General features: G+C 39.0%; 1 protein-coding gene across 1 annotated transcript in view; it reads right to left on the bottom strand.

Moving 5' to 3' along the window:
• fab1 (1-phosphatidylinositol 3-phosphate 5-kinase fab1) overlaps positions 1-21,209 on the bottom strand; it is an 809,612-nt gene that overhangs the window by 298,465 nt on the left and 489,938 nt on the right. Inside the window, exons 24-25 of the mRNA XM_090380831.1 lie at positions 18,831-18,944; positions 4,405-4,510 (exon numbers count right to left, since the gene is read on the bottom strand). Of these exons, the coding sequence (XP_090236957.1) occupies positions 4,405-4,510; positions 18,831-18,944 (220 nt within the window). The remainder of the gene's footprint in view (positions 1-4,404; positions 4,511-18,830; positions 18,945-21,209) is intronic.

The raw sequence follows: 21,209 nt of genomic DNA, 5'->3' as shown, positions 1-21,209 counted from the left end.
TATGTGTGCAGAAAGTTTTAACTTCTTATACATCATTCTAGTGGAAAGCTACTTTGAGTGAATACTTGTTTTTCTCATTCATTAGGGATACTGAAAATGTCAAATTTGAGCAATATGTGTATATATTATATTTTGTTATAAACTTGAAAAGTCAGCCTCAGAAACACAAAGAATGCTTGTAACAGTTTAAGGAAATACTATGATCAAAAAAAGAAAAAGTTTTTAAGCAGTTTCAGAGGTTCTATGCATGAAGTTCTCAACATCCTGAAAGATCAAAATCAGTGAAATCCCAACCATCTGACTGGACCAATAACAGATCTTTTGGGAAATTGCTGAGAAGACATTCATATTTCATTTGGTTCAGTTCAGACCATATTGACGAGGATTTGGACATAGGTAAGTGAGCATCAATATTGTTCCACACATTTCATCTGAGTTGGGCAAGAAAGTTGCATTGGATACTGAATTTTTGACAAAAATTATAACAGGTAATAAGATGTATGAATGTGACAAGATTAAGATTTAAAAGCTCTCAATGGAAAATGTAATTGTTACCAAGGGTATATGGCATAGCAATCAAAATCGCATCTGAAGATCATGCCGATTGCACTTTTTGACAATGAGGGAATGGTGTTATCATAATTTGTTTTGTGAGGTGCCATTGTTAATGCAGCCTATGACCAAGAAGTTTTAAAATGGTTGAGACACACATCATCAGCCATTGAGGACCTCTCCAGCAACTTTCCAGTTCATTCTGTTTGTGCAATGGTCATCCATTTACTACCCACGAACTCATGAATTTCATCTGTCCATCTCTGTTTGTTGTCTTCCAGGTTTTCTTTTAGCTCCTCTTGGGTACCATTCTGTTATTTTCTTAGTGCATCTGTCATCATATCTTCATGATATGTGTCCTGCCGAAGTCAATTTCAGTTCTTTAGTTTTGATAAGAATGTCCTGTATTTCTGCTTTCTGCCTAATACATGTATCCATGTGTTTCTCTTCTTATTCAACAGTTTGATTCCTAATATAATTCGTTCCATTCTTCGCTGTATAGTTTTCAGCTTCTCTTCCATTCTTTTAGTGAATGCCCAAGTTTCACTTCGATAAGTCATGGTGGGAGTATACATTGGTTCATTATTTTATGTTTCAGACAAATTGGGATACTGCTCCTCAGATGTGACTATATTTCCTGAACGATATCCATCCAAAATTTATTCGTGCTGTATGGAGTCAAATGCCTTTTCATAATCAACAAATGCTAGGCATAATGGTGTTTTATATTCATTTGCTTTCTCCATTAGCTGTGATATTATATGAAGGTGATCCATAGTTGAGAATCTTATCCTAAGTCAGCTTGCTCTTTCGGTTGATTCTCATCAAGTATTCTTTCTAATCTGTTAGTAATGCCCATTGTGAACAATTTGTAGTGTGGGACAACAAGCTAATTGGTCTATAATTTCCAATTTCTGATTTATCTCTTTCTTATGGAGCAAAATTATGATTGCATTATTCCACTCTTTAGGTGTAACACCTTTCCTAATGAATTTTGTGAAGAATCTTGCCAGTTTCTGTGTCATGTCTCTTCCTCCCAATTTTAACAACTCTAGAGTAACTTCATCTTCACACAGGGTTTTCTGATTCTTCAATTTCTTCAATGCATGTTCTACCTCATCAGGAATGATATCAGGTAGGTCATCATTATGGAAATATTTCCATAATGATGTTTTCAATATTCCTTAAGTGCTTTACTTCTGCACAGTAAATATTTCTTACTAAGAGAAATATATTTGTAAGATTTTATGTCTTACAATTACATGACGTTTTCAGGTTTCCATTGCATTTGTACTGTGTATAACAATCCCTTATTTGCAAATTCAGCAGTATTAATGATTTATTGTTGTCGATTTTATAACCTTTATGTGAATAAATAATTATAAACAATTATTTTTTAAATTAGTACAAAAAAAACTGGTATTTTTGTATCAATACTGAGATTTGAATACCAGAAAAAAATGACCGGGATCCTGGAATCTCGGTATTGTAAGCCCTAGTTACCATAGTTGAGCAGCTGTCCACAAAAACACTAATTACCCTGGCTAATGCCAGATGCCATCCAGCTTGGTTAAGGCCACTGTTCTTGGACTGTAGACAAAAGAAAAGCTGTGCTTTGGAGCGATGTCATAGTACATGGTCTGCCTGTATGACAGTTACACCTGAATGTGGCTGATGCCCAGAGGAAGCTACCCATCAGATTGTATTGTCCCTACAATGAAGTTCAGCAGAGGCAGTGTAATGACCTGGGACTGTTTTCCATGATTTGGCCTGGGACTACTGGGCAAAACCATGAATGCTGAGGTCTATCTAGATGTCCTGGACAATAATGCATTACCTATGTTATTACCTGGACAGTAATGCCAGCATATCAGGAAAGGCCCATACCTGTATCAGCAGGACAATGGTCTATGTCATACTTTTCATGTTGTGATGGACTGGTAAGGGCCTTAGCATCGAGAAGTTGGACTGGCCAGCCCAGAGCACTAATATCAATCCTGTAGAGAATCTCAGGGATGAACTGGATTGTTGAATGTATGTGAGGAGAGTCTGCCCAAAAAACAGAGCTGAACTTGCTGTGGTGAATGGTGGAAAATATTGGAGAACATTTATGAAAAACTGGTGTAGAGTATTCCATCTGGTGTAGACTATCACAAAGGCTAGCAGTTACAGCATACATTATTAGTTTCCTGTAAATAAAGGTTATTTATTTGTAGATATGCAGGCATCTGAATATTAATGATAGGGCAGCATGGTGTGTCCCAATGTTACTTTCAATAAAGGGACCAGCTTACACTCTATTATGCAGGCAGTTATTTTGCAACATAAGTGATGGCAAATTTCTCATAACTGACTAACATACATTATTCTACTTTCCGAGAGTCTGATACTTAATTTTTTTAAAAATCATTTTGCTCACCTTTCAACCTTTTTTTAAGTTACTATGTTCATATTAGCTTCCCAACCCCATAAACATATCTTTCTGGTACTTACTGTCCACTTCGTGTTGGTTTGTCTTTGCCATATGCTTCCTATCACATGTTTGCTGACTGTATTGTTATTATTATTGTTTTTTAGGAGTATTAGTGAATTTGACCATATTGCTCTGATAAAGAAGTAAATGCCTATTTCTTTGATGGTCGTATGATCTTTCCATAATATAATGATGGTATGCTATACTACTCTTTTTCTTAAAACTGACAAAGGGGCACATCAATCCACAATCTCTTGCATGGGTATATTTTTTTAATCACTTTTAGCTCGTTTATTCTTTTGCTGTGTGTTCTTATTACATTTATTTCCATCTATACATATTTTTTAATAAGGGGTTTTATTACTTCCATTTCATTGGTTGATACAAGATTTATTTTGTAGTTAGAAAAAAAATTAGTAGCCAACAAAATCCCTGTAGATCTGCAACAAGAGGAACTTATGGGTTAACATCTAACAGTTCTAGAAATAAAATCATAAATATTGCTTCCTCTCTATCCAAGATATTAGGTTTCTTTCTTGGAGTCATTAATCTGAGAAAACCAAAAACTAAACTTGCTGATAATATGCAATAGTTACCATATTTAGGGAGATTTCTCTACATAATATCTTTCTTTCACAAGTGCATTCCACTTTCTATCAGAAAGATGTTTAATTTCTGCTGCATTACTTTTCTATTTCCATGAATACTTCTTCTGAATTACAATTGTAATTTTATTGAAGAAATAAATAGAATTACATTGTAATTCCATTTCTTTCTTCAAAACCAGTCTACACATATGCATTAAGCAAGTAACTATTCATGAGTCAACTGAAACTTATCAAACTAACTTTTCTGCTTCTCCATTTATTCTTTACTTATGTTCTGTGAAACAAACCTTCCCCCGTATATATTTTGTGAAAATATAGCCAGATATCAATAAGTCTATTCCAGCTTTACAACAATCATCCATCCACACTATTGAATAAAACAAGCTTTAAAGGTTTTGATGTTATTATCACTATAAAACATACAACAGATAAAGCCATTAATTTTTATGCCATCTTGATGACATTTAGAAGTTATAGTATGTCTTAAAGTACTGTTTTATTGGACTAAATTCAAAAATTTAAGCTTTTGCTATTTTTGAATTTAGCCACCTTGATGATTAATGTAGTTGCCCATGAAAAGCTAAAATCCTATATGCAAGGCTACTTCCAATTTTGGCTTTTAAGATTCCTGCTATAATATATTCACTAAACAGCCAAGGACAAAAGCGAGAGAGATAAATGTACAATAAAAAGAGTTGTCAATATACAGTATAGTTTAATGACATGTATGCATTATATTTTGGTAGTATTTACCTTTTCTGGCAAACTTACCTTTTGCAATTCAATAAGTGCAGTGATATCTTCACATTTAGACCCTTGGCAGTCTTGCTTTATGGTGCATAGTTTTTCATGCACACAGCTGTACACTCCATAACCTCTAAAAACCAAAAAAAAATCATTAATTAATGGTAGTCAATTAAGTATAAATGCAAAGCTTGCTAATTAGTTTCCTTAAGAATATTCTCATTCACCATTAAAAATTTTAGGAGATTTGTTATAATATAGTTGAATTTATACAATTTAATCTATCTACTTATATAATTCCAGTATATAAGTTTAAACTGTTTTGTTAAAACATACTTTGTTTTATATTAAAAGTAGCCCTAACACTATTTATCAATGTAGTCAACCCACTGTCCTCAATACACCTCTTTATTAATGCTGATTTTTCAGTGTTTTAATGCCACTAAGAAAAAAAATTGTAGCTGGTCAATGATCCATTTCTGCACTGTCTGTTGCAATGTGTGATCAACACAACTGGTTTTGCTGAGTAATACTTTCAGGGGTACACACAAGTGATAATCAATTTGTGTGAAGTCTGGTAATTATAGGATGGTCTTCAATGGGCAGGTCCTTAATTGTTGATATCTTGAGCATGAGATACAAGATGATATACGACCATTTTACAGACACAGCGGAGAAGCAGAAATCTATTTGTTTCTGAGAGCTGATGCCCTGTGATAATTGTCAGGAAATCAATCACAATGATGCTGCTTATGTCCTGGAAGACAGTTAACTACACTTTTTCAACTGATGGTATCCTACCCAAAACATTTTGAGCTTTGGTGATTAAACATGGTTCCACTTATATCTTATTTAGTTTCAGGATGGAAATGATGCACCCATAACTGGTTGCTTGTTGTGATGTGAGCAATCTTGTCTGTCTCATTTCATCTTTCACCTGCTGTAGGACTCAATGCATGTACACTTTGCTGAATCTCAACTCTGATGGATCAGGTTACACAAGAACCAATACTTATATGCAATGTTGCGGTGAGATCAACCTTATTAACATGATTTATATGATAAGTTTTGGCAAGTAACAAGTGGTTTAATAAGTTCAAGCATCGCACTGGTTTCCAAAACATTAAAGTATGTGGTGAAGTCGCCAGTGACAATTCTGCAACTGCAGAGAAATTTTGTGAGGTGTTGGGAAAAACTCCCAAATATCTACAGCCTTCAACTTCGGCAGTGGTGTGTTTATCAGCTGGAGAGTTAATTCTGGCAACGACGCTCGAAGGGTAAAACTTGCTGATGTTATGCCTGTCTCCTCTCTCTTTTTGTAATTTTGTACACTTTTGTAATTTTTCCTGCGCATGAGATAAAAAAATTGAATAAATAATTCCATTTACATGTTCATTGAACATTTATTTTTTGCTTCAATTAAATTTGCAAGTGCTGCATAAGCATTTAGGGAAATTCTGACTTACGTAGCGTTCTGTGGAGTGCAACCCTTACATAAGTCAGGGAGTGGCTGTACTTGGAAATGTTGTTGTTGGTATTGGGCTTAATGACACAAGGGCTACTGAGGCCAAATTGTGTCTGTTCATTGTGTATTTACAGGCAACATATAGTTATAGATGTTAAATTATATGCTCCTGTATATATTTTAGATACATCAAAAGTTCTATATTTGCCTCATTTCCTATGAAGTGCGATAAATCTTAAGAGATGTTCAATGAGGAGAGAGAGACTGAAAAATGTTAGAACAGATGGTTGAATGTAAGGGACAATCAACCAGAAATGACGGACCGTAAGTTGCGTCTGACAGGATGAAGACTAAGGTGGGTTTTCTCCCAATAGTAGGAAGAGATGTGTTTGATGAGGGTGTCCAATTCTAAGTCTTGCTAATACCACTTCCTCTCTTCTGTTTTGTCAGAAGTCAAAGAGCCACAGCTTTGGATCTTGTTTTATATGGAAAAGTTTATTGTTGGTGTTACTTTTTCAGATCCGTGACCAGTTGTTGTAGCATGCTTTGTGAATGATAGGCTTATTATAGCTGCTGTAAGGAAACTGAGGATGTTGGGAGAAAGTGGGTTGAGGATGTTTAGTGGCAATGTCAACACTTTCATTTCCCAGAAAGTCAGAATTACCAGGGATCCAGCAAAAACTGATTGATTGATTGATTGATTGGACAAGCTGCAGGAGATTAACTGGGAATGAATGTATTTTCAAGATAGGATGGGAAGGTGAGAAATTCCCCCTTATGGCAGACACAGCACTGAGGGAGTCTGTGTAAATTATGGCAGGTGAGATAGAAAGCTCAATAATTTTACTAAGTGCTAACTTGATGGCATATAATTCAGCAGTGAAGATGCTGAAGGCTAATGGTAGTGAGGCTGCAGCAGTAAATGAAGGAAAAACTGCAGCACCACCAACTTTACTGGCAATTTACGATCCGTCAGCATAGATTTTACAGGCACAGGAGTTCAGAGTAGCGTGAACTGAGTGCAACTGCCTGATATTGCAAGGAGGTATGACATTTTTTCCCCACTGAAGAAAATTTATATTGTAAGAGGCAGAAACATACGTCCAAGGTAGAACACTGAAAAATATCACTTAAATCAATATTCCAACTCTTAACAAGCTCATTAATCCTGAGTGAAGCAGGTCTATTTTCATTTGGTTTGCTCTCAGAGAACAAATCCCACCGAGTATTATAAAGATGTTGTTGTTGCTTGGGTTTTATTGGCGCATTAGCGACTAAGGCTATATTGCGCCACAACCAGGTGATATATAAAAATTTTTGTTCCACTGACCTAATTACTTAGGTCACCATGTCAAAATATAAAATAACAAAGGTATAAAATGCAAAAAGATAAATCAATAAAGAAATAACAATAACAAGTAAATATTAAATACAAGTAAAAACCTTTATTGATTTATAAAAGCTAAAAATAGCAGACACATGGTCATTGTCAGATAAAATCTGACTGAGTGTATACGGCTCAGTCAGATGATTAAAAGCGGTAAAACGGATATTACTAAAATCTGGACAATCAATTAAAATGTGTCTGATAGTTAAAATTGTGCCACAGAACTCACACATAGGAGGGTCATCAGCCCTCAGCAAAAACGAATGAGTCAAATGACTATGTCCTATGCGGGTCCGGGCAAGAACAACTTCCTCCTTACGATTCCTGCGCAGACTAGACTGCCACGGTTCAATTACAGGCTTTATACGATATAATTTATTTGCAGTGTCTATTCCACGAATCCTGCCATTGGGAGTGTATCTTCATGTGTATTACTTGCCTGTAGTCTGTATAGGGGACTGACAGGCAGCGATTATTACTGGGAATTGCTGATTTGGCTGCGGTGTCAGCCAAATCATTTCCCCTAATCCCAATGTGGCTGGGAATCCAGCAGAAGCGGATATCATATTCACGTTCATGGAGAAAGTGAATCTTCTGCTGAATACAAGACAGAACCGGATGAGGATAATATCTCACAGATATTAAAGCCTGTAACACACTGAGGGAGTCGGAATATAAAATGAACCATTTGTATTGGCATTTACTAATTTGATCCAAGGCTAACTCTATAGCATGCAGCTCTGCAGTAAATATGCTGCATTCAGAGGGAATCTGCTCCAATGTAGTGGTGTCTGTAAAGACAGCAGCAGATCCCACATATGATTCCGACTTCGAACCGTCTGTGTAAACTGGCGCAAAGTCAGAATGTTGAGCACGGTGTGCTGAATAAAGCTGCAGGTAGATATATGATGGAGTGTCCGACTTTCCCCAATTTCTAAGGGACGTCACATGCCAGGGCGGAAGGGGTTGCTTTGGTGTTTGGGCAACCTTGTCTACCTTGATATTAAGTTCTATGAGTAGCTCTTGGAGACGAATACCAAAAGGACGATTGGCAGTCTTACGGGCATTGTACAAATTTTCCCATCGTGGCTCAAAAATGAATGGTCATGTAGGATGGTCTGGCAGGGATTTCAGTTTTAGAGCGTACTTTAGAGACAACTGCTTACGTCAAAGCGATAACGGTGGTTCGTTTGCTTCGACGTATAAACTCTGGACAGGAGATGTTCTATATGCTCCAGTAGCGATACGGAGAGCCTGATGATGGACAGGGTCCAGCCATCGAAGGGCACTGTCTCTGGCTGAAGAATATACCTGGGACCCATAATCTAATTTGGATCGCACAAGTGTACGGTAAAGCCGAAGAAGGGTGCATCGGTCTGCACCCCAAGATGTTTTTTTTTTGATTTGGTAGTTGTTGGCGCATCGGCTTCTGTGGCCATATTACACCTCCCAAGGTTTTTGCAGTACTTTGATCCAAGCCCGAGGCGGGAATCGAACCCGCGACCTTTGGGTTGCCGGGCAGGTACTTTACCCACTCGGCTAGCCCGGTCGGCTACCCCAAGATGTAGAGGAGAACGAGCGGAGAATATTAAGGCCTCTTGTGCACTTTGTGCACAGTTGACGGATATGATCCAGAAAGGTCAGTTTTTTATCGAATATGAGTCCCAAGAATTTTGTGTTCGCTGCTACTGGAATAGCATTTTGTCCGAGCCTTAATTCAGGTTCAGGATGAAGATTACGCTTACGACAAAAGTGTACGCAAACGGTCTTTTCCAGCGAGAACCTGAAGCCATTAGTAAGTGCCCAGGAGTTGAAGCGATCAATGGCTTTCTGCAGTTGTCTTTCAATAACCCTCACGTTGCATGACTGACAAAATATGCTAAAGTCATGAACGTAGAGGGCACTGTTTACAGTTGGAGGAAGTTGTTCTGTGATGGAATTTATTTTGATGGCGAAAAGCATGACACTTAATACTGATCCTTGTGGTACTCCCTTCTCTTGGCTGAAGGAACGAGAGAGTGAGGATCCCACACGAACTTGGAAAGATTGATTGGCTAAAAAGTTTTGAATAAAAAAGGGGAGATGCCCTCTAAGGCCTAGGCTATGCAAATCTCTTAAGATGCCAAATCTCCAAGTTGTGTCACTTTGATCCAAGCCCGAGGCGGGAATCGAACCTGCGACCTTTGGGTTGCCGGGCAGGTACTTGACCCACTCGGCTAGCCCGGTCGGCTACCCCAAGATGTAGAGGAGAACGAGCATCCTGGATGGATGTTTCCAGTCTAATAAGATGGTCCAAAGTGGACCGGTTCCTTCGGAAGCCGCACTGGATGTTGGAGAGAAGGTCATTTGCTTCGAAGTACCATATTAAATGAAAATTAACCACTCTCTCCAGGATTTTGCACAGACAGCTAGTCAGAGCAATAGGACGATAATTGGTAGTGACTTTTGGATCCTTTCCTGGCTTAGCAAAGGCAAGAACAATTGCCTTGCGCCAGGAATCCGGAAACTGCCCTTCAATAAAGATTCTGTTATATAGAAAGAGCAGATAATCCATAGATTTTGGTGAAAGATATTTAATCATTTCATAATGGATGCCATCCGGTCCAACGGCACTTGCTTTGGAAAGAGTGAGGGCTGTTTTCAGTTCCTGCATAGTGAATGCCCCATTGTAGGGATAGATGCTCTTAGACTTAAAATTAAGTGCCTGTTTTTCGAGTTTATGTTTCAGGACCAGGAACTCTGGGGAATACGAAGATGTTGCAGAGATGTTAGAGAAAGTTTCCCAAAAAGAATTGGCTATTGCAGTTGAATCTGCAATAGCGCATCCATTATAATCTAGGATTGAAGAAGGGTGGGATGTGTATTTTCCCTTCATTTTCATTTTCCGGATTTTATCCCAGACTACCTTAGAATTGGTAGCCTGGTTAATAGATGATGTAAAACGGATCCATGATTCCTTTTGACTCTGACGGCGAATGTAGCGGTGCTTTGGCTCGTGCACACTTGAAGGCTATTAGATTAACAGTGGTAGGATATCGGCGGAATATCCCCCACGCTTTGTTTTGAGCCTTTTTTGCTGCTGTACATTGTGAATTCCACCAAAGTTTGGGAAATGGTGGAAACCGGGTAGATGTTTTTGGAACAGCATTCGCAGCTGCTTGGACGATAATTTCTGTGATGTACGTTACTGCATCATTGATTGGCTCCTGACTGACCGTACTGAGGTCAAAATTTGCCTGATGTTGAAAGGCAGTCCAGTCAGCCTGATCAATCTTCCACCATGGTAACCTGAAGGGAAGACATGGTCTCCCACTGTGTAATGAGGTTATCACAGGGAAGTGGTCACTTCCGTATGGATTCTCCTCCACTTCCCAAGTGAGTGAAGGGAGTAGAGCAGGGGAGCAGATAGAGAGATCAATAGCAGAAAAAGTACGGGTAAGCATGTGGAAGAAGGTATTTGTTCCAATATTTAGAAGGGAAAGGTCATTGTCATTTTGCATTGTCCATTGATGTTAGCACTACCCCACAGGGTGTTATGTCCATTGATGTTAGCACTACCCCACAGGGTGTTATGTCCATTAAAATCCCCGAGAAGTAAGAAAGATTTTTTTTTTTTTTTTGATTTGGTAGTTATTGGCGCATCGGCTTCTGTGGCCATATTGCACCTCCCAATGTTTTTGCAGTACTTTGATCCAAGCCCGAGGCGGGAATCGAACCCGCGACCTTTGGGTTGCCGGGTAGGTACTTTACCCACTCGGCTAGCCTGGTTGGCTAAAGAAGTAAGAAAGGGGGAGGCAACTGTGTTACAAGATCATCAAGGTCTTCCTGGGAGATGTCAGTCCCAGGTGGCAAATAAATAGAGCACACAGTTAATAAAAATCCCACTGAAAGGCGAATTGCAACAGCCTCTATGCTGGTTGTAACTAGCAAGGGCTGAACTGGGGTCTGGTTGCCCACAAGGATAGCCACTCCTCCATGAGCAGGACCATCTGCAATTCTATCTTTTCGAAAAATTGTGATGTTATGCATGGTGGGATCATTATTTGCTTTTAGATAAGTCTCCTGCAAGCAAAAGGAAACTGGCTCGTGCTTTTGCAGGAGGGCCTTGATGTCATCAGTGTTTCGCCGGAATCCACAACAATTCCATTGTAGGAATTTAGCCATTATTTTGGCTTGGTAGGTCCATCAGGTGGCTTCTGAGGTGCTGAGGGCTTTATTTTGTCAGTCTTGGATTTATCTTTTTTGGGGAAGAATGGATGCTGTCCAGTGTCCATTTCTTCCTCCACAAAGAGTTCCAAGACTGATTCATCCGGTACCTCCTTGTTCTCTACATCCATTGTTTCTGGTGTCACGGATGACTCTTCTGAAGCTTTTGGCTTTTCTTTACCACTTGGTTTTGGTAGTGGTGGAGCACTAGGAGGTATGGATATAGGAGTGGCAGCTGATTGTGTTTTTTTGGTGGGCTTTTGTGAACTCAATAAATAACGTGCAATCGGGGTGACTGACTCTCTTGGTGGTATAGTCATCTCAGTTTGTGTACCGATAGTGCACTTAGCAGAAACCTTCTGGGCATATGAAGGTTTCCCGCTATTTATTGGTTGGATACGTTTTCTGGCCTCTGGGTAGGAAATATTCAGCTCTGTTTTCAGTTTTTGGATTTCTTTTTCATCCTTCCACCGCTGGCATGCTCTAGAGTAGGCAGGGTGCTCTCCTTGGCATTTCTTGACACAGGTCGGTTTTGGAGCTGAACATTCCTTGCTCTCGTGGTCTTTAACACCACATCGAGCACAGGCAGGGTTACCACGACAAGATGTTTGTGAGTGGCCGTATTTTTGGCATCTAAAACACCGCAGTGGGTTTGGGATATAACTCCTCACTGGGCAGTTTGGATAGCCTGCCTTGATGGAACCTGGAGGCCGTGAGGTGTTAAATGTTAGGATGAGAACTCAGGTAGGGACGAGATTCCCATCCTTTCTCATTGATATTCTTTTGACAGCCGTCACTCCTTGTTCTTTCAATTCAGAGCAGATCTCTTCTTCAGAAACACAAAGAAGGTCCCACTCTGCAATGACATCACGTGAAGAGTTCAAAGTTTTGTGGGGGGTTACGATGATAGGTATTCCCCCTATGGATGTAGAGTTCAAGAATTTTTCAGCTTGTTTTGTGCTGGAAGCTTCAACCAAAAGGTCGCCAGAACGCAGTCGTTTAACGGATTTTGGTGAACCTGCCAACCCTTCTAATCCTTTCTGGATAAAGAAGGGTGACATCTTTCCAACTGACTGCTCTCCGGTGGAATGGAGAATGAGGAAAAGCGGTGTCATCGATGGTGGTGTTTTATCATCAGTTCTGGCTCTTTTTGCAGAATTGCTCTCACTCTCATCTGATCGATTAGGTAGGGGCTTTGTTCGGGCCCCAGAAGAAATTAGATTTAAATTACTCATATGAGTAAAGAGAAAGTGTCTGATGCCTAAGTACCTCACCCACCACGGAGCCCTACGAGGGGACGCCCACTTGTGAACTAGCAGGTACTGCGTACACGAATGGGACGCCGAGTTCGCTTAGGAGCACCATACCCACGTTACCAATAAGTCTTTATCCCGTCCCAGGACCATAGGGAGGGAGACTTATTGGAACGCAGTTGACCCTAGCAGTAAAAACCACCCGCCGATTGATCCCAGTTGGGCCGGTCCGGGACCTCCCGTCTTGTCGAAGTAGGGGCCAAAGTGGTGTATTAAGGCTGGGCCCCTCAACCAGGGTTGCGGCGCACGCCTGCACATGCCAGATTCCAATGATGTAACCCTGGAACCAAGGTATGGGCGTTAGATCCCAGTGATGCTAATCTGGAAAACCAGCAGCATCACTGGGAGGTCCCCTCACCACGTACAGGTGCCCACGTCGAGGGGTATTATAAAGATACTCCCAACTGGGGGTGTGATGGATGACTCTGGATATTAGCAGTGTATTGGAGCAGTAATGTTTTCCTACGAAGATGGAGGATCATGCGCTTCAATATAAAGACTTTGGATTGGAGAAGACCTGAAAGTGCCCAATGCAATCCTCAGAGCACTGTGCTGGATTATATTTAGATGTTGTAAAGTTGTGCTTCTGGCAGAGTCATACTAGACAACCATAATCTAAGCATGAATGGATTAAAATTTTGTAAAGGTGAAGTAAAGTATATCGATCAGCTCCCCAAGACATGGACGAGACTGACTGAAGTATGTTCATATGCATTAGACAAGCATTTCTTAAATGAGTGATGTGAGCTTGCTGTCTAATATCAGACCAAGAAATCTGACATTGGCAGCAAGTGGGATGGGAATATTGTGATTTGTAATTCAGAATCAGGACGGAGAGCCTGACGCTTGCAAAAGTGAGTGCAGTGCATTTCTTTTCTGATAGTCGATTAAAGTCCAGGATTCTAATTTGGTTAAGGCAAGTTGGAATTGGCATTCAATGGTATTGATACTTTGAGACTGACAGGAAATGGTAAGATCGTCTGCATATATATAAGTTTCAACAGTTTTTGGGATATCTTGTGTCATGCTGCTAACTCTAATTGCAAAAAGTGTTTAATTAAGCATCAATCCCCGCAGGAGTTTTTCTTCCTGAATGTGAGAAGCAGAGAGTATTTTTTCACACCGGACCTGAAAAGTGTGAAATTGCAAGAAATTTTTAATTATTTCAGGCAAATGGCCCCTAAATTCCAGATGGTAAAGATCCATAACAATACTATGATGCTAGGTAGTGTCAAATGCCTTTTCAAGATCTAAGTTGACCATGACTAGATGTTTCCTGACAAAGGCATTGTGGATATGAGATTTGGCTTTGATGAGCAAGTCTAGGGTTGATATATATTTTTTTTTAAAGCCATATTGATGATCTGGCAGGAGATTCTGTGACTCCAGGATGTAAGCGAGCCTTGTATGACCTATCCTTTTGAAAATTTTACCCAACAGCTCGTGAGAGATATGGGCCTATAATTTTGAACCTGGGTAGGATCTCTTCCTGGTTTTCGTATGGCAATAATAAAAGAATGGCGCCAGGAAGAAGGATAAGCATTTTCATAGAAGATCAACGAAGTAAGCAAGTCCTTTTCAGGGAAATACTTCAGCATAATGTAATGAATACCATCTGGGTCTGCAGCACTATTGGATGATCTATTTACCGATTCTTTGAGTTCTGTTAATGTAAAGAGTTGGTTGTACAGGAAGGAGTGGCACGTGAAGAAGTTGGTTTTATGCAGTTCTGCAGCTGCTTTAATGTTTTGGAAGAGGATGCATAGGAAGCAGAACCAGAGATTGTAGAAAATGATTCTGCTAGTGCATTAGCAACTTCTTCAGGAGTAGACATGTCTTTCCCTTTCCAATGAAGTATCAGAGAGGGCAACCGAGCAAATTTGCCATTCAGGGCCTGTATCCTTTTCCAGATGAGCCAGGTGTTGGTGTCTTTTGTGACTGTTGAGACAAAGGCAATCCACGAATCACATTTTGCTTTCCATTTAATAAGAGACTTTAACTTTAAGTCTCTTATAAGCGATTAAGTTAGTTGTGGTGGGATACTTTCGGAAATTATTCCACGCATCGTTTTTCTACTGTTTGGCATGAAGGCAATCTGTATTCCACCAGTGATTCCAGTGAATGCGATATGTCTTGGATTTTGGAATAGATGCATCAGATGCTGTCAGAATCTGATTGGTTATGTATGCAGTTACATAATCTAAGCAGGGTTAAACATAAAGTCTGTCTAGACATTATTTGGGCAGAATAGCCATTTTCTAAATAATAATCAAAAAATGATCGCTTTTAAAGGGATCAGTTAACACCGATCGTGTCATGATTGGAAAGATGGATGGTGAAAAAACTGACAAGTCAATTACAGAAGTGGATCCTGTAGGTAGGTGGATATATGTGGGAGATCCAGAGTTTAGTATATTTATATCATTGTTATTCAAAAACTCTTCATTCAATTTGCCTCTTGCATCCATTGTAGTGGATCCCCACAATGAATGGTGGCCATTAAAATCATAGAAAAGGCAAATTGGTGTTGGAAGTTGTGTAAGGAGATTGTCCAGTTCTGAATGGGGTAATAGCAGAAATGGAGGAATGTAAATAGAAACAAGGGTAACTGAATTACCAATTTCAATACGAGCTGCCATAACTTCTAGGGAGATTTGTAACTGGATGGGCCTCGATGGAATATTAGAATTAATAAGAATAACTACTACTCCTCCACGCGCAGGAGATTCTGATCTTCTATCTCATCTGTACATGATATAATTTGAAAATTTTGGAGAGACCTGCAGTGACAGGAATGTTTCCTGTAGGCATACACCTATGGGATTAAATTGGGTGAGTAAATCCTTCAAATCATCTGAATGGCTGCTTAGTCCTCTGCAGTTCCTTTGTACGGTGTTTTGCATCATTTCAGTTTAGTTGAGGATGATTCATCTGACTGTATGGAGCATTTTTTCCTGTCTTCTTTTTGGAAATATGGGGTGTCCAGTATCCATTGTGTCATTGGCATGAAGTTCCAGGATGGGTTACTCATAATCTTGGTGTTCATTCATTTCCATACTGTTGGTGGGTGCTTCGGTTTTCTTAGAGTCTTTAGCAGTTTTCATTGACATAGTTTTCTATGTCAATCAAGACTGTTGGAGTATCAGTTGGAATACAGATTGGAGTGGCTTCATTGGTTTTAGTTTTAGGAGTGTCTTTTCCAGATGTTGATAGGGTTGCTTTAACCCAGTTAGCAAGAGTAGTGCTGGGCAGAATTAACACATCTGTTTGAACTGCAGTTGAAGAATAGCTACGGATGTCAGCAAAGGATCGACTAGGCATGGTCAACATAATCTGTCTGCATGCCTCAGGATATGTGACTTTATATTAAATTTTGTATTTATGGATTTTTTTTCCACATTTCATATGATTTGGAAATAGCAGGGTGGTTCCCTTTGCAGTTGGGGCAAACGGGAGTTGAGGCTGAACAATCTGTTTGTGTATGGCTTCGTGATCCTGCTAAAAACATTCAGCCATTCAGAATATTTTTAGCAGCCATTCAGAATGTTTTGAGGAAGCTGTTTCAATCAGGAGGTCTTGCAATTGCAGCTTGTTTCACCATTTTTGGTAATCCAGTGATGGATTCCAAATATCTTTGAATTAGAAATGCTGATAACTTGCCCACAGGCTGGGTGGATAGGGAGTGTATTACCAAAAAATTGGGCAAGTCATGACACTGTGCTTCCCTTTGAAGCCTTTTAGGTTTGTTTGGGTCATTATGAGGCGATGTCTCTGGCCATGAGCTTAAGGTTCTAGAGGTGGATAGCCATTTATATCCATCATTGCTCCTTTTTGCCCTGGAGGATAAATTTCTCCCCAGATTATTGGTCCTGCCACGTGGAGGCAGCAGTGATGCCACCTAGTGACCAAGTGGCTGGAGAAGTTAGTTAGTTTGTTAGTGAATAGATTTATAAATATACTAAGAAAGGAAAGGTGATATTTCTTTCCGGATTCTTTCTCAAAGTCTACTAAGAACAGAACCACTTACAAAGAACTGAGGATACAAAAGGAACTAGAAATAAAACAGAATGTAATCACTGGGAAAATCACACTATATATCGCTCAGGAAAAATCACTTGGACACTATCCCTTGGCACTGGGGCCTTATACTTCAAAAATAGCAATCCCAAAATAATTTATACACTTAGTAATAGAGGCATGTGATGCAAGAAAACAAGTGTATGAGCTTATGTAGCATAAGCCAAAAAAAAAAAAAAAAATTTACAAAACCATTCCCTCTAAATGTTTGTCCAGTTCCTCCTTGAATTTATTTAAGCTATTAACTTCCACAATGACAGATGGAAGTTTGTTCCAGCAGTTAACCACCCAATGGCTAAAGGCAAATTTCCGCACATCTATTCTACAACTGTCTTTCCTCAATTTGAATTTATGCCCGCTTAGGTTCGTAATCTGAGCAAGTGGAAGAATCCCATCAGAATTCAGCGTACTCAATCCATTCAAGGTCTTATACACCTCAATCAGATCACCTCACAGGTGCCTAGTCTCCAGCCGCTGCAATTTTCAGAACTTAAGCCTCTCTTGGTAAGAGAATCCCTTCATTCCCCTCACCAATCTTGTTGCCCTTCTCTGTACACGCTCAAGCAAATCTACATCCTTCATAAAATGAGGCCTCCAGACCTGTACGCAGTACTCAAGGCGTGGCCTGACCATTGCCTTATACAAAGGGATAATCACCTCCTTTTCCCTGCTAGCAAAGTTCCTGTATATCATTGACAAAACCTCATGATCTGCTCTTGCAGTCTGTCTGCATTGCTCAGAAAACTTCATATCTCACTGCACAATTACTCCCAGGTCTTTTTCATTTTCTGCCACCCTAAGTGTAGTACTACACAGTTGGTACGTTCCTCAGGGTTAATTCTACCCATATGCAGTACTTTTCATTTCTCAATGTTAAACTCCAGTTGCCATTTCTCAGCCCAGCTGCCCAAATTTTCTAGATCCTGTTGCAATAGCACATTGCAATTACTGTCATTAACAACCATGCCAACCTATGTATCCTCTGCAAACTTGGTAGGGTTAAATTAAAAACAGTAGAAGAAAGGGATCTGGGATTACAATATGGGCAGATATGAAGTTTTCTGAGCAGTGTAAACAGGAGGTAAAAAAGTCCATGGTGTCCTATCAATGATTTATCAAACATTATCCTGTAGAGATAGGGGGATTATAATTTCGCGTATAAGGCAATTGTAAAACCACAATTGGAATACTGTGCTCAAGTATGGAGATTTCATCTGATAAAAGACATTGACTTCTTGAAAAGGTCTACAGATAGTCAACTCGCATGGTGAGATTGGCAAAAGAGTGAGCATAGGAGGATTTTGATTACATGGGCTACAGATCTTGGCAATCAAGCACCTTAGAGGAGACTGATTGAGGTTTATAAGGCTCTGAGAGGGGTTAGTAAGATGAATGAAGGCAGAATTTTCACTGTCCTAAAGAATTTCAGAACTAGGGCCCATAAATTCAAATTACAGTTGTTGCTCTTGCAAGAGTTGTTTATTACTGGAACAAGTTGCCTTTGCATGTTGAAGCTGACAGTTTGAAGAAATTAAAAGGTCAACTGGACAGTTACACGCGCAAGGAGGGAAGCACATAATTTGCATTTTCTTATATACTTTTTTTTTATTGGCAGGTGCAGCAAAAGCCTGTAGTTTCCTTGCACTATATGGCTAATATTGTTATTGTTATTTGGTTTTTAGGGGCATTAGCAACTAAGGCCATATTGCTCCGTGAATATGCAGTGGTCATTCCCTGATCTTTCTGCATCCTCCGTATTTGGTGGTGACGGGCTCGAACCCCGGTCTAATCAAGAAGCGTGTGCTGTGCACTGCTGCTCCTTCCCACCTGGCTACGGAGGCGATATGGCTAATACTAAATTGGAAAAACCAAAGACCAGCAATCACCAGATATTGTGGTTGTTGGCTTTTGGACATTCTACTTATAATTAATTCAATTCTTACTACCTATTCATTTCAAGGCAGATAAATAATTACACAGCATCAGGAAAAAAAATTATTCTTACGTAACAGCTAAAGTTTTGATTTCTTCAACAATAGTAGGAACTGGTATTGGATGATCTTGAATGACAATAGTGGGAGGGGGCACAGCCACTTCCCAAATAATGATTGGCGTGTATCTAAAAAAAAAAAAAAATACATAATTTTCAAAGCCAGAATTGATGGAATAATAAATATAAAATAATTAATGTATTAAATCAATATTCAATAATCCAGTGATATCTTAGACTTCAGACATTATTAAAACAACTGTTAAGTATTTACCAAAAAATAAACATTAAAAAATGTATGCCCATTTTTTTTTAAATGTCTTTTACTAACTGATGAAAAGAAAATCTCAAAAGCAATGTTCTGCGGCCTTACAATTTATGCTGAGTTTATAACAGTATTTCCCTATATAATATATGTTATATTATATATGAAATACTGTTGTTTAAAGGGAAAATGCAAATGTGTTTAAAATAAAGAATACTGTTACAAAGTGCAATAATTGCCTTTATTCTAAAAATACATTGAATGGTCTACAAAGTTCACTGCTGCAATGGGTTATGTAGCATTTTTTGATGTGTTTGACTTATTGGCAACTTGTGGGTCACAAATCAATGTGAAGTCTACTTCTTTTGTTTAGGGTACACTTTTGATCGGTGCACTTTTGAAATGTCAACAAGAGGTCTTCGACAGCCATCTTTATCAATAGTAATAATGGCAGCAGCCTTTGGAGCACTTTTGCAAATCTAGCATATATACCAATATTAAACTACACGAGTGCTACATTTCAGAATTAAGTGGTGGAATTACATCATCATGATCAATGATGATTGTGCAATCCATGTAGAGTTTCTGATCCAAATCTTGGTTTTAATAAATGAATTTGATATTTATATTTAATAACTGCTTCCCAAAAACATTTAATAATTGTTCCAGATATGCTCTTTTTCTCTCTCTCTCTCTCTCTCTCTCTCTCTCTCTCTCTCTCTCTCTCACACACACACACACACACACACACACACACACACACACACACACACAGGCTGCTGCCATTGGTAAAGATCTCATATTGATATTTCAACACAACCAATGGTACAAATCAAAAGTGAACCCTGAACAAAAGGAATAGACTTCTCACACACATTCGCACACTGGTGGCTGCAACTTGCATTTTGAGTTTTTTAATTTTATAGATTCAAAAATCATTACCTATACATGTATCGTTAAAAATTAAAAAAAAGTTCTTCAAATTTAAAGTCAAACTATATTTATAAATCTGCTATTATCACATAATTCTGCACTCATCTCATCCAAAGGCACAACAAACATGTGTCTAACAAAACAAAGTATTCACTCAGTTAATGAAATTCAAACATTCTTACACCTAACTGAACTGGGTGGCTTTTATAACCCTGTACACTTGGACTCTTCATGTTCATGGAAATACCAATGAATGTATGTCTCCCTGCTCAGTTTGCAAGACTGTCTGCAATTAGCTACATCAATACAAAATTGAACTGTGCACATTTGGCATATTTACTCGTGTGTGCATGGGTAACTAATACTGCTTTACTACAGATAAAAACTGTGTGGCTGCATCAGCATGAAACCTGACCACTGATAGCAAATCAAAGAAAGGTTAAAAAATAAGACCAACTTGATATATCAAGGTGAAATAAATAACCACCTATACAGTTGGTCAGATAAATACAACATACTATATAAGCTACAAAAAATAAGGTGAAGGAAAGCCTATACAAAATCACATGCAGCAATCACTATCATTATTGTTGATAGCAATTGCTTCTTTGCTACTCTGCTGCACATTCATACAAAACTTTTTGACTTTTTCTTTCTTTCTTTGGAACGTCCACTTCCAATATAACTTTCCTATGTGTCAAATATATTGGTGCTTTTAATGCTCACAACTCTACCTGGTTTCAATTTTCTAGTTATACGTAACTGGAGGAGATGCTGTGGCTGTTGTTATTATTAATGACGTGCAAAGGACGGTTTGTTGTTGTTTGGTTTTTAGGAGCATTAGCAACTAAAGCCTTATTGCTCCGGGAATATGAGGTAGTCATTCCCTTGACCTTTCCGCATCCTCCGTATTTGGTGGTGACAGGCTCGAACCCCGGTCTAATCAAGAAGCGTGTGTATTATTAATGATTTCAGACCATTACTAGCTAAATTAACACTTGTTAACTGGGCTAGTAGAATACTACATAATTCTAACCACATATAACTAACCCTCCTGATCTTTTCCTCACTCCTTAAAAGTATGTTCTCCTCTCTGATGGAGCCTCTGTCACATGGCCTTTCTCTCTCTCACACCATGGGGCATCAGAAGAGAGTGAAATGAGATAAACTGCATTTCTCCTATTCCTCATTTTCTT

The sequence above is a fragment of the Mastigoproctus giganteus genome, chromosome 9, assembly GCF_048544385.1.
Source record: "Mastigoproctus giganteus isolate SK-2022 chromosome 9, ASM4854438v1, whole genome shotgun sequence".
NCBI lineage: Eukaryota > Metazoa > Arthropoda > Arachnida > Uropygi > Thelyphonidae > Mastigoproctus > Mastigoproctus giganteus.
This window is presented reverse-complemented; position numbering and strand designations above follow the sequence as displayed.